This window comes from Heterobasidion irregulare (assembly GCF_000320585.1).
Source record: "Heterobasidion irregulare TC 32-1 unplaced genomic scaffold scaffold_08, whole genome shotgun sequence".
Lineage (NCBI taxonomy): Eukaryota > Fungi > Basidiomycota > Agaricomycetes > Russulales > Bondarzewiaceae > Heterobasidion > Heterobasidion irregulare.
The window spans coordinates 1,074,841-1,100,025 of NW_009258204.1; the positions used below are offsets into that span (position 1 = coordinate 1,074,841).

The 25,185-nt window shown below is 49.5% G+C and overlaps 7 protein-coding genes across 7 annotated transcripts; 2 read left to right on the top strand and 5 right to left on the bottom strand.

Annotated features, from left to right (window-relative positions):
* Positions 1-1,405: 1,405 nt before the first annotated feature.
* Positions 1,406-1,600, bottom strand: HETIRDRAFT_324603 (uncharacterized protein; the record flags this gene model as incomplete). The annotated part of the gene is made up of 1 exon (XM_009550905.1): positions 1,406-1,600. One exon carries the CDS (start codon positions 1,598-1,600, stop codon positions 1,406-1,408), a length of 195 nt encoding a protein of 64 aa, XP_009549200.1.
* Positions 1,601-3,426: 1,826 nt separating this feature from the next.
* HETIRDRAFT_324304 (uncharacterized protein) lies at positions 3,427-4,866 on the top strand (the record flags this gene model as incomplete). The annotated part of the gene is made up of 1 exon (XM_009550906.1): positions 3,427-4,866. The coding sequence occupies one exon, from the start codon at positions 3,427-3,429 to the stop codon at positions 4,864-4,866; it is 1,440 nt and encodes a 479-aa protein (XP_009549201.1).
* A 5,533-nt stretch (positions 4,867-10,399) lies between these two features.
* HETIRDRAFT_49919 (uncharacterized protein) lies at positions 10,400-11,570 on the top strand (the record flags this gene model as incomplete). Its single annotated transcript, XM_009550464.1, has 6 exons — positions 10,400-10,619; positions 10,672-10,827; positions 10,881-10,987; positions 11,042-11,331; positions 11,380-11,449; positions 11,508-11,570. The coding sequence occupies 6 exons, from the start codon at positions 10,400-10,402 to the stop codon at positions 11,568-11,570; spliced, it is 906 nt and encodes a 301-aa protein (XP_009548759.1).
* Positions 11,571-11,709: 139 nt separating this feature from the next.
* On the bottom strand, positions 11,710-14,624 carry HETIRDRAFT_323282 (zinc transporter; the record flags this gene model as incomplete). Its single annotated transcript, XM_009550907.1, has 13 exons — positions 11,710-11,949; positions 12,010-12,210; positions 12,258-12,577; positions 12,640-12,787; positions 12,852-13,038; positions 13,088-13,180; positions 13,236-13,329; positions 13,385-13,585; positions 13,639-13,870; positions 13,924-14,175; positions 14,224-14,284; positions 14,331-14,416; positions 14,478-14,624. 13 exons carry the CDS (start codon positions 14,622-14,624, stop codon positions 11,710-11,712), a joined length of 2,262 nt encoding a protein of 753 aa, XP_009549202.1.
* Positions 14,625-15,584: 960 nt separating this feature from the next.
* On the bottom strand, positions 15,585-18,559 carry HETIRDRAFT_20153 (uncharacterized protein; the record flags this gene model as incomplete). The annotated part of the gene is made up of 16 exons (XM_009550432.1): positions 15,585-15,836; positions 15,889-16,017; positions 16,073-16,278; positions 16,330-16,566; positions 16,620-16,722; positions 16,773-16,864; positions 16,998-17,097; positions 17,159-17,417; positions 17,475-17,666; positions 17,728-17,756; positions 17,810-17,864; positions 17,914-18,150; positions 18,204-18,231; positions 18,284-18,348; positions 18,406-18,417; positions 18,474-18,559. Coding segments are annotated over 16 exons (2,082 nt in total), but the record flags the coding sequence as incomplete, so codon positions are not given.
* Positions 18,560-19,760: 1,201 nt separating this feature from the next.
* Positions 19,761-21,421, bottom strand: HETIRDRAFT_441104 (uncharacterized protein). The gene is made up of 2 exons (XM_009550908.1): positions 20,979-21,421; positions 19,761-20,922 (listed from the first exon to the last, which is right to left on the bottom strand). Exons 1-2 carry the CDS (start codon positions 21,368-21,370, stop codon positions 19,920-19,922), a joined length of 1,395 nt encoding a protein of 464 aa, XP_009549203.1. The 5' UTR covers positions 21,371-21,421; the 3' UTR covers positions 19,761-19,919.
* A 669-nt stretch (positions 21,422-22,090) lies between these two features.
* Positions 22,091-25,128, bottom strand: HETIRDRAFT_435480 (uncharacterized protein; the record flags this gene model as incomplete). The annotated part of the gene is made up of 5 exons (XM_009550909.1): positions 24,682-25,128; positions 23,397-24,628; positions 22,400-23,339; positions 22,311-22,338; positions 22,091-22,242 (listed from the first exon to the last, which is right to left on the bottom strand). The coding sequence occupies exons 1-5, from the start codon at positions 24,988-24,990 to the stop codon at positions 22,091-22,093; spliced, it is 2,661 nt and encodes an 886-aa protein (XP_009549204.1). The 5' UTR covers positions 24,991-25,128.
* Between the last annotated feature and the right edge of the window lie 57 nt (positions 25,129-25,185).

Genomic DNA, 25,185 nt, shown 5'->3' on the forward strand with positions numbered 1-25,185 from the left:
GCACAAACCACGCATTAACGAGCGCGAAAAACAGCGCCTAGAACACCTCCGAAGGTTATCGGAGGATGTAGGACTCCGCGATCACAGCGGAACGTTTGGTGTCTGACTACGAGCATACCTCAAAAGGAAATGGCTCCTAAAGGACATAAGGAAATACGCAGAAGAGAAACGAAAGGCTCAAAACAAGCCATCTCTTTCACCAAACGAGGGAGAACCTGATCTCCCAGACAAACCCTCAGGAAAACAGGCCACCCGGGACCCAGTTATTCGGAAACTGGCCCCCGAACCGTCAGGATTTGCCAGCTTCGACCAAGACCTGGAAGACGAAATCATCGTCACCAATCTAAAGGAAAGAGTTCCCAAGGCGCATCACGAATTTTTGGACATCTTTAGCGAACGAAAGTCACAGCGACTCCCAGAACACACTTACTGGGATCATGCCATTGACTTGAAACCAACCTTCAAACCCCAAGTGCCCAAAATCTACGCCCTGAGCCCAGAAAAACACGACGAATTAGGAAAATTCATCAAGGAACATCTGGAGAGAGGAACTATCTGCCGATCCACCTCGCAAACAGCAGCCCCATTTTTCTTTATAGGAAAAAAGGATGGAAAACTACGCCCGGTACAGGACTATCGCCACTTAAATTCGCACACCATCCCAAATGTGTGCCCCCTTCCACTAATCCAAGAACTACTGGACGTGATAAAAGGGGCCATCATTTTTAGCAAATTGGATGTGCGATGGGGATACAACAATATACGCATCAAAGAAGGAGATGAGTGGAAGGCGAGCTTCATCACTCCGTTAGGTTCTTACGAACCCACGGTGATGTTTTTCGGCCTGACCAACTCACCAGCCACCTTCCAAGCGATGATGAACATGATCTTCAGAGAGCTCATCACAGCCCAGAAGATAACCGTATATATGGACGACATCCTCGTTTTCTCCAAAACCATGGCGGAACATGTCAAAATCCTAAATCAGGTTTTCCAAATCCTACGCGACAACGATCTATACTTGAAACCCGAAAAATGTGAGTTTTACAAGGAAAAACTCCAATATCTGGGATATACAATTTCAAAAGACCATGTCGCCATGGAGGACTCAAAGGTGGACGCGATAAAAGATTGGCCAATCCCACGCACAGTCCGCGACATTCGCTCCTTCCTGGGTCTAGGGAATTTCTACAGGCGCTTTATTGACAAGTTCTCACTCATCGCGCGCCCCCTACATGACCTCACCAAAAAGGACGAGAAATGGAACTGGACTGCAAAATGCCAAGAAGCCTTCGAACGGTTAAAGAAAGCCTTTATCAGTAAACCCGTCTTGAACTATCCAGATCCCATGCACCCATATTGATTAGTAACGGACGCATCACTAATCGCCTATGGAGCTACCCTTCTACAAGAAGGAAAAGATGGCGACTGGCACCCAGTCGCTTTCCTCTCTGGATCGTTTTCGCCAGCAGAGCGAAATTACGATGTTCACGACCGGGAACTCTTGGCTATAATAAAAGCATTGGAACACTGGAATCACTACCTCGAAGGCGCACGACACCCCTTCGAGATCTGGACGGATCATAAAAACCTGGAACATTTCCAAACGGCGCGAGACCTATCACGACGACACGCCCGTTGGAGCCTTTATTTGAGCAGATTCGACTTTACACTGAGTTATAAAGCAGGATCAACAAATCACTCCGATGCTCTGTCCAGGCGTCCAGATCTAAGTGAGGGGGTAGAATCTGACAACAAATCTCAAATTTTACTCCCGGCCAAGCTTTTCAACAAATCCGACGAAACATTGGTAGAACCATCCCCGACACGGCATATAAAGTCCACGGAAATCGCCTCCTCAAACCTCATTTCCCTCATCCGACACTCGAAATCGGAACATGATGCCTTAACGAGCATAGCCCTCGCAAAGCTCTTACGAGTAGGACCACAAGGGATGAGAGGAGTATTGGGACATTGGACACATGAAGACGGAATCACCAGACGCAACGGCCACATATGCGTCCCCAAAGACAACGACATCCGAAGACTCATCGTCAAAACACATCATGATGCACCCGCGGTAGGACACCCGGGTAGAGCAAAAACATTGGAAATGGTGCAACGACACTACTGGTGGCAAAACATGACTAAATTCATCCACGAATACGTGGATGGATGCGCCATATGCCAATCTACGAAGAATTTGACACACAAGACACACCCACCTATCCACCCTCTGGAAACCACCAACGTTCCTTGGCGATTCATCTCAACGGATTTCGTCACGGACCTACCCGAGAGCAAAGGTTTCGACTCAATTAACGTGGTAGTGGATCAAGGTCTGTCAAAAGGCATAGTCATCACCCCATGCAAGAAAACGATCACGGCAGAAGAAACAACCGCGCTTTTCCAAAATAACGTTTTCAATCGACATGGACTGCCGACCAAAATAGTATCCGATCGGGGCCCTCAATTTGCGGCCAAGTTTACCCGAGAACTCTGGACACGGCTAGGAATCACCACCGCTCTCAGCACGGCTTATCATCCCCAAACAGATGGAGAAACGGAACGGGTAAACCAGGAAATCGAACAGTTCCTGAGAACGTTCTGCAACTACCATCAAGACAATTGGGTAGACCTTCTGCCGTTCGCCGAATTCTCACATAACACACGGAAGCACTCGGCCACCGGAAAATCCCCTTTCGAAGTGCTATACGGTTTCAATCCTCCCTATTCAGCTGACACGGCACTGGAGACAAAGGTACCTGCGGTAGCTGAACGCATTAAGACAATCATAGAAGTTCAGGAAGAAGCCGCGGCTAGCTTACAAATAGCCAGCAACTACGCCAAAGACCGGGATCTTCACAGGAAACTTCCCCAATGGAAAGAAGGAGACCAAGTATGGCTAGAAGGAACCCATATTCGGACAACCCATCCTAAGTTCAAACTCGCCCCTAGGCGATATGGCCCTTTCAAGATACTGGGAAAAGTGGGAACCCTGGCGTACAAACTCCAAATTCCTCCGCAGTGGAAGATCCACCCGGTATTCCACGCCGCAGTGCTCACTAAATACAGAGAAACCGAAGCCCACGGAGAAAACTTCGCGCGACCAATACCGGAAGTATTGAACGATGAAGAGCATTATGAAGTGGAAATGATCGTGGATTCAAAACGGCAAGGACGGGGAACCAAATACTTGGTCAAATGGATGGGATATCCCGAATCAGACAACACCTGGGAGCCCTACACTCTCCTAAAGGGAACGGCGGAAGAAGCCATGAAAGATTTCCATGACCAATACCCTGACAAACCTCGTCCGGGAACAGCCTGAGAGGAGAGACGAAAGATTATAAAAGGAGCGACAAGAGGACTCCAACAAGAACATCTTCTCACCTCTTTCCCCTCTCAAACACATTCCCCTTTCGAATGCTCCTCCACGACGACCACGATGCTTCGTCTCCATCCAGAAACTCCTCCCCCGATGTCGTCCTTATGGTCACCAATCCAGATGTCGAACGAGTGGAAAGAGGAACAAGTCCTCACCGACCAGATGCTGGACGAATTGATAGAGGAACAAGTCCTCAACAACCAGGACCTACCGGCGTCCTCCTCACCCCTCATCTCAACAACTTCTCCGACGACAACGCCGAAGACTATGCCAAGTTCAAAGAAAGGGAAAGAACCCGAAGACCCTCACCGGAGAGGGCCTCACGAGATGCACCACGGCATGAAAACCCTGATGACCGAAACCAGTCGAGCCTTGGCCAATTACCAGTGGGAGTTCCACCTCCTAGTGAAGGCACGCCAAATAGTGGAGTTGCAGGTCCCTCGGGATTTCGAGCAAGAACGGCAGCTCAACTCCCAAGCCATGGAGAAGCTGAACCAATACCAGTTCTATCAGAAACTGCACCTCCGCCAGTACCAACTAGTGGACCGATTCCCAGCTCCATGGGAGGACCTACCCCTCGTACAGATCCTCATGCCGGAGAACTGGAGCGACACGCGGACGCGCTCCTCCAGCGGAACACCATCTCCACGGTAATACAAATGGCCACAGCCATGGCCCTCCAAAGACTCGCTAACTTCTCGGCAGGACAACCCGGGAATGAACATAGCGACGTACCTCGACGACTGGCTAGTGCCAGTCTCCAGATCAGGGCGCTCGCCCTCCAAACCGACCCGGACACAGCCTCCTGGTACGCCCATAATGACGGGCGACCCCGAGCCCTCCTCATCCACCCTGACGAGTTCTCCCAATACGTCAACCGAGAGCTCCTTCCAGCTCTCCTCTTCGGAGGAGAACTGGGAAACGTCCAGCCAAGCAGAACCGACCCTTTCCGAGTTGTCACTTGGAACGTACCACGTCCCGGAGAACATCCCACGCCTGTACCAAATCCAAGGAGGGTTCCGCGTACGGTCGTGGAGCGCCCTCCACCGAGACAACGAGAGGTTCCTACAGCGCATAGCCATACCGCGACTCCCCCCTCTCACCGGATACGAGGTTTTCCCTTATCCCAAGGAAATACCGACGAGGAGGAACCGCCCGTCTATCGAAGAAATGAGGGAAGGCGGAGTCGGGGAGGCCAGGCAACCCTCGGACGCGGAACAACTGCTGGCCGGAGTATTCGACACCGGCCTAGATCGCCTCCTCCTAGTGCTCGATTTCGTACAAACGAAAGAGAGGATAACCGAAGTAGCCGCAGAACTCGCCGCACTGATTCGGAGGCTCGAAGAAATAGCTCGTGGACTAGATCCGAGCTCGACGCATGGGATGCCCTAGACGATCCGGGAAATTACGACGAAGCGGACCCCTACTATCGACCTGACGAAGGGGGCGGGGATTATCAAGGACCTTTCGATTATTAAACGAACTAATAACAGGGCACAAGGAGAAGAAAGGGGGTAAGGAAGTTGAGGAACCCCTTCCCCTGACAAAATCGCATCCGAAACGATGTAAAACTACAATCGTCCGCAACGACGTAAAACTAAGATCGTCCCTCAAGACGTTAAACTGTACGACCTCGTCCGAAACAGACGTTAAACTACCCTGCGTCCGGAATGACGTCTAAACTATCGGACCTGCATGTCTTAAAACTGTGAAAAGACAAGAAGGCAGGGGAAGTACCTGACCATTAGTCCTAGGTTCAAATGATGGTACGAATCAAGGACAACAGCGGGCATAATTCCACGTACGACCTACGGCGGAACCTTTCACATCCTCGCTGTCAAGGAGTTAATCTGACAGATGCATCGAGCGTCCCATTTGGATCCTCAGTTTTACAGGGTTTTTTTCCGCATTAGGGAACCCTCTACATGACATATACTCTACTCGTAGGTGTCGACAAGCAGGCCCTTCGCCTTGGTACAGCGAAGTGCCCATACATAACCGGTTGCAAGTCCGAGTCAAGAAATTATGATGCATAACTCGTAACGTGAACCCTCACAGTCAAGGTCTGACTGGTGTTTTGGGACGTCCCACTTTGGATCTCCCGTTTTACAGGATCGTTTCCGCATTAGGGGATCCTACAGCTGGCGCATGAGATGATGTAGAGAGCGGGCCGCCTCTACCTCACAAGTCTTCCTAATGATGCGAGGCCACAAATTACATCCGGAACGATGTAAAACTACCAAAGGCTTGGTCCGCAATGACTATAAACTACTAGGGTCCGCAATGACGTTAAACTAGTCCTCGTCCGAAACGACGGAAAACTATCCACCGTCCGAGATGACGTTAAACTACCATTGACCAAAGGAGCGTGGTTGCATTCTGGCGAAGCGCGGAAGGACTCGCGTCACAGAACCCTGCCTATAAAAGGTCGAAGCGCTTCCGATATTCACTCGCTTTTCAGTAAAAGAATATCGGGTCGACTTGGTTCAATCCCAAGCGAGGGGTCTGGGGACATGGAAGAGCAAGCATCTCTTCATGGAGCGCTCAGTCTAGTCCTGGAGTCGAAGTACAAGAAATTCCGCTCCAAGACCTAGTCAGGAGGCAACTAGGACACGTGCCTCGAGTCGAAGATCTAGTAGGAAGGGACTAGGTCATGCGACTCTCGTCTGGCCCACATAGCGGAAGAACGACAAGAGCGGGCCACTCATCCGAAGTCTAGTCCGCCAATCGTCCGCGACGACGTAAAACTAGGTCTCGTCCGCAACGACGATAAACTACGAAGCGTCCGGGATGACGTTAAACTAAGCATTGTTTTTCCACAATATTTGTGGCGAAACAACGTCCGCGATGACGCTAAACTATTGTCCCTTTCCACATAGGGATTGTTCGAGGCCAATGGCATCGACGTCCGCAACGACGGTAAACTACGGGCATCCGCAACGATGTAAAACTACCGTCCCTTCGTTCTAGGGATTGTGCGTGGCGATCTTGACAAGATACCGCGCGTCCGCAATGACGTTAAACTAGGTGCCCCTGAACCTAGGGGTTGTCATTGACGTCCAATCCCCTGGCCGCCAATGCGTCCGCAACGACGGAAAACTATTTGCTCCTTACCGAATAGGAGTTGTGGATTGACCGCCATGGTGTCAATCGGTCCGCAATGACACTAAACTACGTGCTCCTTACCGCATAGGAGTTGTGATTCATCACTCTGGTGCTGAATCGTCCGCAACGACGTTAAACTACTCGTCCCTTTAAGCATAGGGATCATCATCAACGTCGTCCTTGACGAGAACGACGTTGATAACGTCCGAAAAGACGTTAAACTACCCTCATCCTCGGAGGAAAAGCCTATCGTGACTCGAGGGACATAGTCAGACGATAGCGTCGCCTAATGCACGGCGTTAAACTACAGGTCCGCCTACCTCACGGCGTTAAACTGAGCGGTCTCATAACTTTGAGGCGTTACAAGTTATCCGGTTTGATATAGTATAAACCGTCCATCATGCCTCAGTGGAATCTGGAGTGGGTAAAGTCTGGTCTATGGCCCTATGCACATCACCGATGGAAATTCCGGCATGCAGAAACATCTTTCCCCACAGATACTCCATGTTGATGATGAAGCACATCCGAAACGATGTAAAACTACTGACGTCCGCAAAGACGTTAAACTACGGGTCGTCCGAAACGACGATAAACTACGGACCGTCCCGCATGATGTTTTAAACTGCCAGTCGTGGATATATCTCGCACCCCGACCAATATATCAGCTGTGGTCTTGATGTCTACTCGTGCAAGCGAACGGACAGACTTGGGAAAGGAGTCAGACTCCTCCTTATTCCTCGCTGCACCCTTCAAGTCTAATTCTCTTCACATCCTTGCCTCGAACCCAACACTACACGTGGTATTCCCCACCATAGGCCCACGTTTGTGAAAAACAAACTCTGGACGCCGTAAACTGCCTCACCGGAGATGAGTCCACCGTATGGGGACAATACTGCTTGGGATTTGGCTGCAACCTCACCGGAGATGAGCTCACCGTATGGGAGCGATACTGCTTGGGGCGTCATGACTGGTAGCCTGGAGAAGTAGGCCTAAGCCTTCGTAAAGCGATCAACCTACTTGTCCATGGGCGCCATCCACTGTCGTCAAGAGGAACAACAAATCATGAGGATAGACGACTATCCTGGAAACACTGAGGTTTGGCCCTCGGAGAAGGAAGAAGAAGAACCTGATGACACGAACTAGAACCCACACGCTCGAATTTCTACACATCCACACACCACTCGCATTCATACGCCTTTCTTGATGCTGTTCCAGAAGCGGGCTGGAAGTAAGACCGCGATGCGGTTTACCCGCGGCAAAATCAATCCCACGGGTGAAGGAAGAACACCCTACAGAGCGGAGGTTTGGTACCCTCGTGCCTCGACAAACAAACAGCTCAACGGAGATGGAAAACTCCTAGAGGATCAAACGACGTAAGTCGGTCTTCCTCCCAGAAAACGAAGTCATGTCCCGGAAGTCGCATCCGGCGACCATCGTTGGATCAAGAAAGCAAATCGTATATGGAGCGGCGATGACACGCAAGGCGTGGTCCTACCAGGCGAATAGGACGTAGAAAGGGGGTGTTGTTATGATCACGTTCTATCGGGCCTACACGGCGGTCTATTCCGATACGATCATCACAAATATCACGCGGCCTCACAGGTTGAGGCGTACACCAAGGTACAGATATTAACCTTGGTCATCCACTCCCAATGGATCATCAATCATTGGTCGAGTATCACGGGCCTTGTATTAGCGGGCATGGAACGCCGCCTTATAAATTACTCACACGCAGGGCATGAACCTCCTAGTCTCTCCTGGCCGGAAGGAGACCAACGGAGAAGCACAAGAGTAGTCGTTATTGAGAGAGACGACTTAGAGAATACCTACAGATACATATTCGGTATTCTCACGCCCTACTTCCCAAAGTAGTATAAAAGGCCCATAGAATAGGCTGACGATCTTCAGTCTATTCTCTTCGTTCTTAGGCAGTCTTCATACTGTCTACTTCGTTCGCTGTAGTCTTCCTACTACAGCCCTTCGTTCCAGTACTGTCTCCCTACAGTACTCTCTATTGCTACTCTGCAATACACTCCAGGCTCCTGTGCTGCACGTACAGTCGAGACCATCGTTCCACACATCCTCCACGAGTGACCTAGGGAAGAACCTCCTACTCTTGGGGTTACCGAACGAGCAGTTTGTAACACTACCACGGCTGTAGTATCTCGTGCCTCGTCTTCGGCCTCAAATGGAACACCACTTTGCCCAATGCCAGGGGCTTATCCCATGGGATGCCACAGAAGGGACGACGTTTATAGGTTCACATAGGTCTCCCCCCATTACCACATCACCCCCGCGTGGCTCGGACTAATCTGCTCATCCACTCGAACTCGACCTTCCCTTTGTAGAATACGACTCTAGCAAGTCCAACGCTAGGCCCATCGTCCTACGCCCTCACGGAGCTTGAAGAAAGATGACGCCTCCATCCAGTATAACATAAAACTGCCAGGGCAGACGACAGTTTGACTCTGTTGGGCCGGCAACCACTGCCATGATGAGACAAGGGACTCGGCTCTAGAACGCAGTCCCCGCGTGGTTGGTAACAAGGTGGTGTATCATGACGTCCGTACTCAAGGGCTATCACATCATGACTCGACAATAGGGAGCGAGAATTTGTGCCCTAAGTATTATTTTCCCACACGCTTTATGACCCAAACTGTATGCATTGCTTATGTTTTTTCTGGACTATTACTTACCGTCTCTGGCACTGACGGCCTAGAGGGGGGGGTAATGTTACAAAATGTTCTGCTTATGCCCACTTACTTTTCCCACCATCTTGATAAGAACACATAGGACCCCTCTCCCGACTCTACCTCGCCTTCCTGTTCCATTAGTACTTGGTCCGTGCTTTCACCTGTACATATTTATAGATACTGCAGCGCAGTGTGGAAGCCTTAGGCTATCCACCTCTGTCCAATCTAAGAACTGCTGTTTATACAGTCTTCTTTGATTCTAAAGACATCAGTCTGATCAGTCCTGAATATTCTCTTAAATCCTCTTGTATTGTTTGTGGCCTAGGATCTCCTTGTCTCGAACAGCCGTTCGTGACACCAGCACAAGCTTCCCCCAGTGTTCTAATAAATGCTATGGTGAGCCCACTTCTATTACATACTCTCAGATTGACACTTACAATACTTTGAAATAGATATTACCTTCTAGGTAGATGTCATATAGCATTTTGCAGTGTCCCAATAGACACTGAGATATTACTTTCTAGCCCGTATTTCTACATTACCACACTAAAAATTATGTAGGAGTTTGCTATTTGTGAAGAGGCTTTCATTGATCTTCTCTCTGACACTCCAAAGTATTTACCATTAGCTACTCCCCCTCCCTCCCCAGTTATTCCTCCTTCCATCCCTGCCTCACAGATTGACTGGGATTGGTGATCCTATGTTAATAACATTACTTTCATTTCTTTTATGTAAATAACTCGCTTTTTTACACGTAATTAATTTGTTATTAACACATATTAATAAATCCTCCGAGGAGGTTTTGTTATTAACAAATGTTAGAAACCCTCCATGAATTACTCATGGAACCCTAGTTTTCATGGGCCCAGGGGGATCTTCAAAAGCACTTGACTGATACTGGGACCAGGCAATGCCCGAAGGGCCGTGTATTTACCTCCTACTCTTGAATGCAAATAAATTGGACTGAAAGATATGTACGATCAAAAAAAGGACAAATATAGGCCATTTTCAGAGATCCGATCGGTTTCGGACGTTTTTAGGTCAAAAAGTCTGCGGACAGAAAGGCTCAAAAATGGCGATTTTGGAGCGGACCTTTCTAGGCCCTGATCTACCAGGAGCACTCTTCAAGGTGCCAGGAATTCTCGATATGGACCATACACTCCAATACAGTGCTTACCAGAGGGCATTGTCTAACTACTCTGATGCCTCGCCCATGGTTCTGACACCTTTGGCCCATCCCACTCCTCATCAACCGACTGGTCAGTACTTGGGTGGCGCGATCGGTCCTCCTCTCGGTGTGAACGAGGAGAACAAGATCTATGCTCTTGTCATTGAGCTCATGGATCCAGAATCACGCGAGGCTGCACTTCTTGAACTCAGCAAAAAGAGAGAACAGTATGATGATCTGGCATTGGTTCTTTGGCATGCATTTGGTCCGTCCCTTCTTCACTACTCCTCCATCATGACGTTATAGAGAGAATCTAGGAATCATGCCCGCACTTTTGCAAGAGATTGTCTCCGTCTATCCCCTCTTATCACCTCCAAATCTGACCGCTCACGTCTCGAATCGTGTTTGCAATGCTCTCGCTCTTTTGCAATGCGTCGCATCGCACTCGGAAACAAGGCAGCTGTTTCTTAACGGTTTGATTCCACCCCCTAATGTGATACATACGCCCATACTAATGATGTCCTAGCACATATTCCCTTGTTTCTCTACCCCTTTCTGAACACAACCTCAAAGACACGTCCATTCGAATACCTTCGTCTTACGTCATTGGGAGTTATTGGTGCGCTGGTTAAGGTCAGTAGATCGACCTCGATTATCACATCTCTTGACGTGAACCCTCCATACTAGCAAAACGACAACAATACTGTCATTCACTTCCTCCTTTCTACAGAGATCATTCCACTCTGTCTCCGAATCATGGAAACGGGCTCGGAATTGTCTAAAACAGTCGCAATTTTCATCGTGCAGAAGATCCTTCTTGACGAGACAGGCCTCACTTACATTTGTCATACCTATGAACGCTTCTTCGCCGTTGGAACTGTCCTCAGCAATATGGTCAACCAGCTGGTTGACACCCAGGCAGTCCGCCTTCTGAAGCACGTCGTTCGATGCTATCTCAGACTTAGCGATAACCCAAGGTCGGACCTGTGTCTCTTGCTGTTTACATTATTCATCTGAGAGTATAGGGCACGCGAGGCTCTCCGAGCTTGTTTACCTGAACCGTTACGTGACAGTACCTTCAGTGCTCTTCTCAAGGTCAGCCAGCCGACAGGATCAAATTCGTGAATACTTACCATTAAAACTCTTCTCATAGGGTGATATGGTCACGAAAAGATGTTTGACTACGTTGTTGACCAATCTTAGCGAACAAGTATGAGCCAACCGCATCACTATATGTATATCATAACTTTGTACTTTGTCGCTTTTATTGTCGAAATGTTCGCGATGCTACCGGAACCATGATATTATATTGCTCACATATCTATATTTTCCATGACCAAATGCTGAACAGCGCATCAAAGCCTTGATTCTGCTTCATCAACTTGAATAGTTAATTCGTCCAATCCATGTACCTTGCTTCGCAGCAAGGCGTCTACGCGCTCAACTACTCGGTCCAGTTTGGTGTGGGCATAGCTACCCGATGAGCTGAATGATGGGGGGGAGAACTGGACATGAATTGATCCAATAAGACTAGAGGCGTCTTTCGGCCAAAAATGGGGGGAGCTGTACGATGAGAGGCCCTCAACGGACGAAAGCTAGAAATATTGGCTGATGTTAACAATTGAAAATTGTTTTAAAGGTATAGTGTTACTGACATCTGCCAAAGCTCCTTGAATATCGATATCGCGGTTAGAGACATCCAAGGAGAGGACCTTTCCTGTATCAATCACAAGAGGAATGACGCTGGCAGCGATGAGAACAGCAATGAACAGCGACGCTATGGGATCGAATCCGGTCCAGCCGTAGAGCTGTATCAAGAGTGTCGACACAATAACTCCAACAGACCCCAGTGTATCCTATGCGACTATCAGCATTCATCACGGAAGAGCATCAAGCATCTTACCGCCATGACATGTAAGAATACGCCACGCATATTGTGACTATGACCCTCATGAGGATGGGCGTGCGTATGCGAGTGATCGTGAAGGTTTGGCATGTGGTGGGACTGATGGTGAGCTGCGAAGTGCTCATCATGGCCAAAGCGATAACTCGGAGTTATTGGTGACAGAATCGAGTCTGGCGCATCGCTTAATCGAGCCAACATAATAGGACGGTCTACGCCTATGAGGTTGCTCTTATCGGCGTCGATTCGTAAAGATGACCCCCTTGAATGCCGTTTTGTATGGTGAGAATGATGCACATAATCATCAGCGGAATGTTCCTCTAAAGGTCAACATTATCAAAGAGCTTTACATTGGCATCCATGTCAATTCAGGAATGCACACCTATTATGCAACTTCTGCTCGAGTCCTCGATGGAGCTACGCGAGTGCGAATGTTCATAATCGTGGTCCTGCTCGTGGCCATGGTCATGATCGTGGTCGTGATGATGGAAATGACCACTATCACTTTGTTCATGGCGATGAGGATGAGACTACAAGAGAACAATGGAAAAATCAATACTGCTCTTATACAGCAGCTGTAAACATCAGACGTACGTGATCATGAGATTGACTCTTGTGGTCGGAATGAGAAATTCTGTGATCATGCCCGTGATCATGCGAGTGATCATGTCCATGCCCATGATGATGGCCACCCATAGCAAACATTCCGAACAGATTAACGCACAAGCCCAAGCTGCTGACTAGCAAGAGCTGGTTCGTGTTCATGGGAGGAGGATCAAGGCTATCTAGCGATGAGCATTTAATCAACATTAATATAGCCAACAACTTACAGACGTTGAATGGCCTCGAAGATAATGAAGATCGAGATCAAGATGAGGAAGATGCCGTTTGCAAAGCCAGACAAGGTCTCGATCCGCGCATAGCTAGGATGGTCTGAAATCAATACACGTACACTTCAAGAACACCATGAGCCCTGACCCATATGTGAATTGCTCATTAGGAGGCCATGTAGCCATAACGGATGCCAGAAGTCCAACTCCAATAGCCATACAGTCGAATCCCATGTGGATAGCTGTAGGACCGTCAAGATAGAGTCCACTGTGTTCAAAGTGGACCTGCATACGTACCGTCAGATATTAAGCCCAAGCTATTAGTCCATATCCCATACACCATTTGGACAAGCATATAGGAAAGATTGAGCATGAGAAAGTAGAATATTTTCCTCGACTCTGCATTCTCCATGATCGCCTTCATATATGAGCGTATGACACGAGAAGTGGGGGTTGGAACGATTCCGTCTATGGGCTGCGACTTGCGAGGGAAGATTCCTGAGAATGTATTCACAAGCCGCATTGTGCTAGTAGCCAAAGACTTAACGTACCATAGAGCATTAACCCGCCGACCAGATAATCAACCAAAGTGGGGGATTGTGAGAATAATAGAACTCCAAAGACCACGGTCAGGAGACATGTCGATGTATATGAGGCGAGGAAATACTCGGGCGATCCACTAGAAGTATCAGAAAGTTTTCGTGTTGGCAATGAGGTATATGACAGAAGAGGTATGATTGTGAGAGACAATAGTGGGACGATTGGCGTGGGTGTGACAGTGACCTATAGATGATATCAGAGATATTCAATGATACCAAGAAGCGATATCAACAAACCACCAGCTCTCGCGTCGAATACAAGACAAGGCAGATAACAGAAGCACCCAAGACAGTTGGAGCAAATGTCGAGCCTCGTTTGGTTGTGAAGTTGTTGTGCAAATACTGTAGACCTGAGGCCGATATAGCATGAAGCATGAGCGCCAAGTAGCCAGGGAGGGTCCCCCGAACATTGTCAATCGAGAACTTTGCGTCAGAAGCAAATGAGATCCCCACAGCAAGGACAACGGCTGTAGAATAGACGAACTGAACCTATATCAGCGTTGTTTCCAGGACATGTGGATATCGGAACATGCGAACTGATGAAGGGCTTGTTAGCGTATAGATCCAGGTTGCGGAGAATCGAGTGAAGATGATCGCCCTGCATAAGTTCAGCTCATGTAGAGCGACACAAATTCAATGCATACCGTGTTGAGGGTAATTTAGATACCACCACGAATAGACTTCCGTGTTGACAACAAAGGACCAAAGATGAGATAAGGAGAACAGGCCACTGGACGGCAACGGCATTACGAATATAAGCTATGAATAGTACCTGGTTGAAAGCTACTCACTTCGATAGAGCTCATGCTCGTGAATATCTTCTCAACATTTCCCGAGAAGACTTCTTTTGCGCAGACCCCTAAGCCCTCAAGCGCTAGCACGCGCATCAAAACCCAAGGAATAGAGACATCTTGCGAAAACAGCCATTCTTGGGCCATCCAGATGGATATTACAAGTAGGACATCGGAGACTAGCAGTTCAGGAAGTAACTGGTTCGAGATCCTGCACTACCATTAACTTTGCGCCGCAAGCGACAATGAAGGCTTACGAGGTGGATAGAACTATCTTCGGATTCAATATAACCTTCTTGCGGGTTCTAGAGTTTGTGGTGTCCATGCTTGACGAGCACGGAGGAACGGAGCTGGCGAGTTTGCCAGCCTTGATCACCACGTGAAGCTATTCTTTGATAAGATAAGATGCTACATGCAAGGCGAACAAGAGGCAACAAGAATACAGTTCTACTGGTACAGACGCTTCGCCAATACTACGGACTCGACCACGCATGGGGGTAAAGATAAACATGAAGAGGCTTGTCCAACAGCCGAAGCCCAAATACTACCCAAGAATAATGAAAAGTGAAAAAATAATACAAGTCCGTCGAAACACCTTTACGGTTGATTGAACTGAGCCACCTGTGCTACTAAGCTGTTCCACGCAGCAGTCGGATCGCCTGAGGGACTGCCGCTGGACCCATCACCTGCCACAGTCATCATCGTCTGTTGTGAGAGATATCCAGGCTGGCATAGCGAGGCATGGAAGTCGAACCCATTCGTTGAATATTGATCTGACAGGTCATCTATCATCATCCCTGTCTGTTCCTGTTGCCCACCTGTATATCCAAAGCCGGCAGGGTGATGCGTATGCCACTGGTCAGGGGATAGACTATAAGTCGAATAGTCGTAAGAATGCGAATGTGAATGCGAATGCGAATGTGAATGTGAATGCGATGGTGTGTGCTGGAGCGGGGCGTATCCGCTCCATTGTTGGGGATCTGTAATCAGATGCGTTGGGGGATGAAGCACGTTGATAGGTGCCGGTGGAATTGGTGCTGGGACAGCGGCAGGGACAGCAGCTGGTATATTAGACGCAGACGATTGGGGTTGACCATGTGACTGGGGTGGTGGTGAAGCTTGGGCCAAAGCTGGAGAACTTGAACCAGTGAGAGCGTGCAACTTTGCAGGGGAAGATGGTAGCGAATTCGTTTTCTTCGGCACAAAACGCGTCTTTCCGCCAAGAGTAGCCAACTCATCGTCCTCTTTTTTGACATCACGGTCTTCTGAAGAAAACCTTGACGAAGGGACGACAGCGTTCTGTGTCTGCATCTCACTCATTGAGGCGATCGCCCGTTCTTTGAGCTTCAATAAGACAGGCTGTAGAGACTTTTTGAGCAACGGCTCGCCCAAAAATTAGGACAATACTCACAAGAACTTTCACTGCACGTGGATTTTCAGAAACCTGATCAAATAGCCGCGATGCGGATTCAAGATGCGATAAAGCCGAGCGTGATAGCGCCATACTGGGACATTTGATGGGAATTGATCCTAATACAATCTAGTTGGAGTAATCGGTCAGCCCGTTAACACCGATTACATATGCGAGAACATACAGCACAAGAAAAGACGTGAGTGAACAAGAACCACATGCGTTCAGTGAGGCGGGGCTGCTGCGAGAACAGGCTCTTGATCAACCCAACAAAAGAACACGCGCTACTATATGCGGCCAATACCGATGGAGCATATTTACTACCCAAAGGATCGTCTGGGCAATCTTCAATAGCTCGTGCGAAGAAACCCCGATGCATATAAAACAGGGCTATTATGTGTTAGTTCCGTTATTATTTTAACAAAGAGTCGGCGAACTCACATATCTCTTTGATGGACAACCCAATATACCGTTGCATAGTGAGCGATGGAGACGAGGGTTCTATCTCTGCCATCGGCCCTCCAAAACCTGGAACCTGAAGGGACGGTGGGGTGTAAAAATCCCTCACTTTTCTGTCCAATTCCTGGATCACTTTGTAGCTTGGCGTGCGCGCCCCAAAAGCCTGATCGTGCACAAGGCTAAGGCATTGAGATGCAAAGCGGTGTTTCCACAGCTCAACTAAGGGGACATGTGAGACAGGAAAAAGAAAACAAAGAGTACGAGCAACTCACAACCCATTTCTTCTTCCCCTTGTTCGTTCTTGAAAGGTTCGTACGCCATTCTGCAATCCATATGCACCAAGGAGAATGAAGGAGGCCTCCCATACGTTAGACTCTGGAACCGCGTTGAGAACAGACGTGATTCAAACACATGCCGATACATACCTGCCACGAATCATAAGTATATATCTCCCACATGAGAGATCTACGTCTGTGGGTTTCATCTGCGCTGAGACCCCACCTGCCGCTATCTCTGTCTGTTACCGAAAGGTCAGAGATTGTTCTAAGGGCGAGATTGTTCAGCGCAACTTACGAAGCCCACACTAACACCGATGCATGAAATCAGCAGTCAGCGGCCACTCGAATGGTGATAGAATGTGTAGATAACACAAAGAACACTAACCCCTTGCGCCAACTTTACGACCAATCCCATAAGCGCCCATCGCGGACCGTCGATGTCTGAGAGGAACATATAGTGGGACATCAAGAGCTTCATAACCAAGTCATAGAGTTTCAGTTTCATCCCTTGATGTCAGTGATAGATTGCATACCAAAGCCTGTATCGCTGGGATAGACTGTTCCTCGAATAAAGAATCTACCCCCAACGCGGCACGTCCCAATTGATAATACAGATTCGCGTCGTACGAATTTGGTGGTCTATCCGGGTCTAACAAGGCCCCTAAGGCAAGAATCATGTACATGACCGCAATCCTGTGAGACTTGATCGGATCGGGATTGGAAGTGGACTGCACGTCGTATATGCGACCAAAAATTGTTTCATAAAAGTCCGATTGGTGTATGGGCCGATACCTACATATAGATGCCAATTTAGGGACTACCCCGTGATGTCGAGATTGAGATACTCACATCCAGGCAGCGTTGCGATAGTAGATGTCGGATAAGTGCTCCGCCTTTGCGGCGTCTGGAAGGAAGCCGACCAGTGTCCCTCGAACACCTTGAATGGTTTTAGAGACGTTTGGAGTGAAAGGAAACGCGTGACTGAGCCAAGGAAGATCGTTGGGTACAGGAAGATCAGGGCTATTGGCATCGTCTTCGTCACTGCTACTAGCTTCGTTCTGTGTAGTATACGAGTATCACTATTGCAGCAGCAATTTGTGACTAAGAGACATCACTGACCTGTAACAGATACTGATCACAAAGACATGAGATAGAATAACCCTAGGAACAAAGAGATAACACACCCATGCATTGGCTGTTTGCCCGTAAAAGTTGTTTCGTCCTGTATCGGAGATAGAGCTGAGAGGATGTGTCAAAATTGAGTCTATTCCAGTTTAAAATAACTCACAGAGAACCGACAGCGTCGATAGCCTCGGCAGTTTCTGCCTCCTGAGGTGGCGTGACCTCTTTCTTGGCCTCCCTCTCGAGCGGACGTTTGATTTGCAAGAGATCATCAGTCAACAGTGGATGGCGCTCATTCGAGTGAAAACCGTGGGCCTCGGCTAATGCGTCCTCTAGCTGCCGAACGCGAGTGGACAACTGACCAATCTTGTCATGGAGGACTTCTGTATTGGCGAGGATGAATCTGGATTGAATGTGAAAACATGATCTTTCAATGTACGCCAGAAAAAAAATGACCTGTTTCCCTTCCCAGTTGTGAGAGAGCCTATGATGGCGGGGTGAGAGCAAGGTCGGACGAGGAGGTACGGCGGACGAACCATCAGGGCATATAGCTGCACACCCCTTCTTCACGCAGCTCGTACACGGAAACACTCGACTACACCTGATTCAGAAGTATGAGAGAAGCCTATCATAATGTGAAAACAATGGACAGAAGTACCTGAGCTTGAGCCTGAAGACGGCGGAAGGGGTGAGTAGGAAATCGAGAGCGAAGTCAAGGGCAGGTACCTTCTGCATTCCGCACATGAAAGAGCAGCGCTGCGACGCCTCTGTTTTGGGGAGAGGGTTGCGGGCGAACTGGAGTCAGCTGCGGGGTAGGAGGACATGATGGGCGGGATGGAAGAGATGGCGGGAACGCCAGTTGCAGAGCGACGTCCAGAGGAATCAGGGTTAAATTCCAAGTTATCTAAAATCACTTAAGCCGACAGCCTGGATCGGATATCAGCGGAGGCATAAATCGTCTGTGCTAACCCTCTCGACCAATTCTGACCCTGACCGTTTGAACTCTCTCGGACATTCCCAAGCCTCATGCGCCCTCTGCTATCTCCGATTTCTCCTCAGACAGTGCAAGCGCCTCGCTCATCTACACTACACCAGGGCTCCACCGGCATCCTGCCTCCTTGAGTATCAACAGTGCCCACTGGAAATCCATCCTGGCAAATTCCTGCTCGCTCGTTGGCTATGGGGATCATCATCACATGTTTATATCGGTATCCTTCCGTAAGATGCAGAATCTTGGTCCTAATTATTAGTAAGCTCCCATCTCTCCCACCTACTTATCAGCTGGGAATTCGAATTGACGGAGTATAGCATCCGAACTATTGCAGCAAACTCGAGAACTGTTGGGGATGTTGTCGAAGTAAATGCAAGGCAAGTTCTAAACCTGTGCAACTATGACTCATATTGCTTCAGAACAGCATCATTCGGGCATTGGGATCTCTATTAACATGAAATGTCTTATTCATGAGCTGGTCAAACGATCGTGGTCATGATCAGCCAATTCAAAATGTTTGCAATAGGCCGTCCAATATTTAGTTTTCAGTAGATGCTGACGATGAGAGACATAAATTGATTGGTTTAATCACAGCCATAGACGGATCGGAGCCCGTGTCGGCGCCCATCAATTCGTCGAAACCGTTCAGATGTGCTGGATGGATATCAGAGCTCGAGGAAGCATCTGAATCTCGTTCTAACTGTTAATGCGCGCCGATGTTGATTGATGTCAGTATCGTAGCCGCTGACAATTCTTCATACTGAAACTAGCGGTTCCGACATGCTGAGAGTACGAGATTAAGTATATGTTCTGTTATTACAACTCACCGCAAGCTGTCGTCGACCGTGTGAGGGCAGGTAAGGGCAGACTCTGGCAGATTCCACTCAGATTCCCAAGATTTTATAATGTGTTCAATCTGGATAACCGATCACCGATCCTTATCTAGATACGACTTGACTTAATTATTAGCGCCGTTCTGAATAAACACTCAGACTTCGACGCTGAGAAGCGCTGAGAATGATAATAGGTACACAAACAAGCGCTCGGGTACCTAGAAATGCTGGGGTATATGTACAGGATTACAGATTACAGGTGCGACATGCTAAGTAAAGGAACCGATCGTCGTAAAGGTCATTAACACAACTTGTTCATATCTGCTAGAAGTCTCCACGTCATATCAGCTATCCAATCTGCTCAATCTCGTGAAACTGCAACTGTTGATGGTCCAATATGGCCGAAGGAGACCCTCCCTTCTCGTGTACCAAGACGTTCAAGCATGGCTGCTCTACTGGGCTTACTGGTGCCGTCGACTCTGCGGTGGTTGACGATGAATCTGAACCGTTGTACATAGGCTCTCGGGCTCCAGACGACACCTGATGCTGTGGCGGTACAGCCGTGGTCGAAGAGACGCTCCCTCGACTACCAAAGAATCCTCCCAACTTTTTCGTGATGGGTTCAGCTTGGCTCAACGTTGGCGACGTCAGAGTGTCTGCATTGCCTGCTCCCGTCGCCAAATTCCCGCCTGCCTCGACCTTCCACAATTTGAAACCCCAGAGCGATGCGTTCCCACTGCCATTGCCACTACCACTGCTCTTGCGATCCGAACTATCACCACGTACCATCGGGGATGGTTGGCTAACATCCACTGCCGAATTCGACCCGACGTTGTTATCAGCAATAAACTCCCGTAAGGCCTTGACACACATTTCCGAAGCCTCGCGGGCCTCGTTCGACTCGGTGATTTCGTGCCGTGCTTCATCCAACGCCGCTGTCAAAGTCTTCACCTCCTTACGCAAGGCTTGTATCTCAGTATTAGAAGGACCCGACCGACCAAGATCAAGGGGCTCCGGAGGAGAGGAACGGCCAAATAACCCAGAAAAACGTTTGGTAGAGACTGGTGGGTGAGATGGTGAATTGGGTACGTCAGGGAGAGAAATGATCTGGGAGTTGGGAGACGTGGATAGAAGGTCTGCCTGTCCTGCGTCTGCCCATCCAACATTCGAATCAGAGACTGATGAGATACGTCTGTGCATGCGTGCCGCTCCGGATCCCGTGAGAGGTGTGAACGAAGCTCGCTTGCTCGAAGCAGGCCCTCCAAATGACGGTAGTCCTGCGCGCGACAGGTCCAGCGACATGTTTGCGCTCATCCTCCTGCTCTCCGTTTGTAATCGCATAAGCCCTCGTCTGTGTAGCACATAAATGAGCTGGCCATCGTAACGTATTATTCAATCTCCACAAACCTGCTCTCCTCGACTTTACTCCGCAGCATCGCAATGGACTCTTCGTCTTCCTTGTTCTTCTGCTTCTGGATTTCCAGCTCTTTCTCCGCTCGTTCTTGCATGCTCCTCACGCGGCTCAGCTCCTCGCCTAGTTCATGTTCTCTCTGCCGGGATTTCCGCAACGTCGCTGCTAGTTCGTCACGCTCCTTCGATACATCAGCAAGATTCATGCGCAAGGTAGTGACGATAGAAGCAAGGACATGGGGATCGAGAGACTGCGGGCGTGCATTGGCAGGAGAATTGGGTAGAGATTCATCCTCCAGTTGTCGTTCTAGTTCGAGCGAAAGGTCGATGGAATGAGGACGATTGGTGGAAGCAGCCTTGTCCTGCTCGTGAATCGTCTCTTGAGACATCGTGGTCGATAGAAAAAAAGAGAGGTTAAGGAATTTGCTGTGTTGCTACACAACACATACCTCAGTACGCGGTCATGGGGACCGCGTGCATGTCATCACTCCTGATAATGACTAAGCAAATCTGTAGCCTGGGACCTGCTGGGGGCCATGCTGAGCAGTGGCGGGTCTCGCTGAGTGGTTTGATGCCCCTGATGGTAACAAAGCGTCGAGGAAGACTTCTCTTATTGTTTCTTATTCTAAGGCTCCCAGAATGATACTTGTTGAATCTTCAGCGCTCAACGTTGAGCGCCCTCTGTTGAGCGCTCAACAGAGCGCGCTCCACTGGCACTTTACTATCTGCTAATTCGAGTCATCAGGATTGCGAGCGTATGTCTGTGTATCCGGAAATCACTGCATAGAAAATGGGCAACGTTGACATTGAAATCCTCAGAGGATGCCCAAGAAAGAAAATTCCTCTTTTTGAAGTCTACTGAACCATCCATATCATCCAAACTTTTCAGTCAGACCTCAGAATGTATACATAAAAAGCTGCATTTTTAGAGCTCAAGAATTACTGATACATTATACAAACCCTTCTCCAATTTAACGACTCTTCTACTCGCACAAATCCTCCCTTCCATCTTCCTTCCATCAAGAGGTGAAAAAAAAGACAACAGACCGACGAAACACGCCCCGATTGCCTTGATTGAAAATAGAAACAACACGCCATGCGCACCGCTCTCATACGTGTGTCAGGGCATCCACGCAGATGGCGCCGTCACGCTCACTCCAAGGATACCCCCACCGATGAAGCCATTCGCGGACTCCAGCGGCCAAACGTTCGCGTGACGCTCCACGTGCAGCATCCTGCGTGCCTGTGTGTTTCTCTTCCCCTACAACCAAATAAGCTGAGAGTCCCCGAGCATCAGTAAGCGCCACATTAAACCGCTCATCAGCTCACCTAATCCATAGAAATGCTCTCGTTCCAGCTGAACGGGCGATGCATTAGCCGCAGTATCAAATGTCAGCAAATACAGATTGAAAACTTACAGCCAATAAAAAGTCCTCCAATACCTCGGTCGCCTCGTTTGAATGCAACCCATGCAAATCTAATACACACTCCGTCCTCTCCTCAGGGCTCAGCTTGCCCTTATCACCGGCGAGATCCGTTCGTGCGACACCTAAGATTACACCGAATCCTCCTCCACAAGTCTGTCCCCGGCTTGTCCTGTCCCTAGGATCATCCGACCACCCTGTATCTCTTTCCCTAACAGCTTGCTCGGCCAGCTCGGCACGCTCCCGAACTAAAGTGCGCCCCGCCTCAGTCATCTCCGTGGCCATTTTGTTATTTAAATCATGGCCTTCCCGACTGAAGCGCTTAGCTGCAGCGCCATCACCACGCCTCCATGCATCAGCAGCGCGCGATAAGCAGGCATTGCGCGCTGCGCCCAGTTGCAGCGCCCGCGCACGATAAGCCATGTATAGACGATTGACCGACTCGCCGGTCGGTAGCGTGGGTAGGAGAGTCGGCGGCCGCAGCTTCAGACGTGGTGAAGGCTTTGGAGCGACAATAGCTGTGCGATGATGCAGTGATTCCGCAGCGCTCCCCATAGCCTCTCGCCGTGCAGCGAGCGTGGCTTGATCTCTAGGTTGATATGCCATGGCTGGTGAAGTCGGTGCGGCTTTCTTGACAGCCGTTGCAAACCGAGTCCGCCCAGGGTCGTGATGACTTCTATCGCTGCGCCCGTAGAAACCTCCACGCCGCGCTTTGTCGTCCTCAGGATGGGCAAAACCAAGGACGGGAAATTCATCGGGGGGAGGACTGTCGTTCCTGATATTTTCATCGTTGTTCATATCGACTCGCGCCATCGAGGCGGTCAACCCAGATACATCGACATCCTTTGGCAGGTGGTGTAAAAATTCACAACTCTCCTGCTTGGCACACGTTCCGCGCAGCCAGAAGCGGCAGAGAGCGCGTTCAAGGTCGTGACTACATTGGAACACGTCAGCAACAGGAACACAAACAAAGAAACATCGACAGACTGGCCTAAAACGACAGTCAGCCCTTAAACATTCACCCGCCAGGAAATATCTGCAAACTCTGTTGCCTGTTGGGATTGGCCTACCATTTACATACCTAAGCGAGTTCCTCGCACTACCCACGTTCATTTGGTTTCCGGCCCTTCCTCCACGAACGAATCCTGCAGCACCCGCTCCATCACGAGATACCAGCGACACTCGACCACCCATGTTTTGATATTTAGGCAAGCTATGATGTTGTGGTGATGCTGTGCGATCGACAAGCCATGCCATAGCCCTTTCGAAGTCATAGCCATTGTTGGCAAGAGCGTCCTCGAGCTCCGAGGGAGCGAGGGAGGCTCCAAAGACCGACGACAGTACATCGAACGGCGTCATCCCATCCGTCAGTAGATCTGCTGCGTCACCGTCTGCTCCTAGATTGCTGTCTTGTGAAGGCTGAGATCCATACGATGGGGGGGATAGCTGCTCGGGCGCATGAAATCTGTCCATGGACCAAGAGGAGTTTGAGCTCGGTGAGTTGCTCCACTGCGGGTCAAAGTCGGCATTAGACACGGGATGGAATGACCTAAGCCCGGACTTGGTTGCGAAAGGGTCGAAGGGGTCGTCGTCGTCATCGTTGTCACTGGGGTGAATAGTCTCGCGAAGGGAAGAGGTGGGTGTTCCTGAGCGTGAGAGAAGTGTACTATCAGGGACAAGCGGCGCAGCGATGGCAAGATTCGACGTCGCTCTAGATGGGTTATGAGCCCAAAGGTCAGGAGAGGGAGTCTCAGCCCTCAGTCCGGATAGAGTGCTTGGGTTGGACGAAGCCGCAGACAGAGGTCGAGGATGGGGTCTAAACTCGGAGGCTTTGGCGTTAAGCAGTCGAGGTGATGAAAGTGGTGATGATGGCAGACTACTTGCGAATTGTACGTATGCTTGAGGCATGGCGTATGAGAGCGTCGGAGAGGCCGTAGGAGAGTCAGTGTGGGCACTATGGGCGGTCATGTATGACGATTGCCCGTGCCCCGTAACGAGAGGCGAAGTGATAGGTGTGTGTGGTCTACGAAATACATAAGCAAGAGGAGAACTGGGAGCTGAGTTGGGAGTATCTGGGCGGTTTGGAATCAATCGGGTGGAATGAGAGGACGCGCGCGAAGAGGGGCGCGAGATGGGACGGCGGCTGGGGGTGAGGTAGAGAAAGGGCACGCCAGCGACGTCGTCCCTGTGTTTATGCATGAGATCTAAGACATTCTGTTCGAGCTAAAGATAAAGATGAACATGGTAACCTCGAGCTAAAATCTGAACACACTTACAGCCTCATCATCTAAACCGCTGTAGGTATCCTTGAGCAGCCCTTTGAGCTCATCCTCATGTTCATGATCAAGAAGACTAACGACCCTGGAAACTAAGGTCGGACTGACACGATTCAGATCGTCGCCCTCAGCGTCACTGTCATAGCTGTCCGCGGGCTTGTATTGGCGTGCTAGCGCCGACAACTGTGCACGAGTGTGGGGAAAGCGAGGAAAGGATGGCGATACATCGTGACCAGAGGTGGAACCAGAATCTGATATACTACCAGAGTCTGATAGAGGCGGAGGGACCGAGAGCAGTGAGGACAACATGTATTACGTCGTTGTGACTAGAGCTGAGAGGATGGCTCTCGTTGAGAGCTGCGTGAAGCATGAACTGACCGTCCAAGGCTACAAAACTCTTTGTCGCTGCCCAGGTCTATGAGAGAGTGTGTTGGCCGATGTTCGACTCGGTCGCACAGTTGGTCAGCCGGTTTCAGCGCTTCATTTCGCTTCATTTATTACGTG

What these genes read in the sequence shown, in the direction of transcription:
- HETIRDRAFT_441104 (XM_009550908.1), bottom strand. Translation starts at nt 21,370, where the DNA reads ATGTCTCAAGAGACGATTCACGAGCAGGACAAGGCTGCTTCCACCAAT. An exon ending in AGTAAAGTCGAGGAGAGCAG is followed by an intron (nt 20,923 to 20,978) that starts GTTTGTGGAGAT and finishes TGTGCTACACAG; the next exon opens with ACGAGGGCTTATGCGATTAC.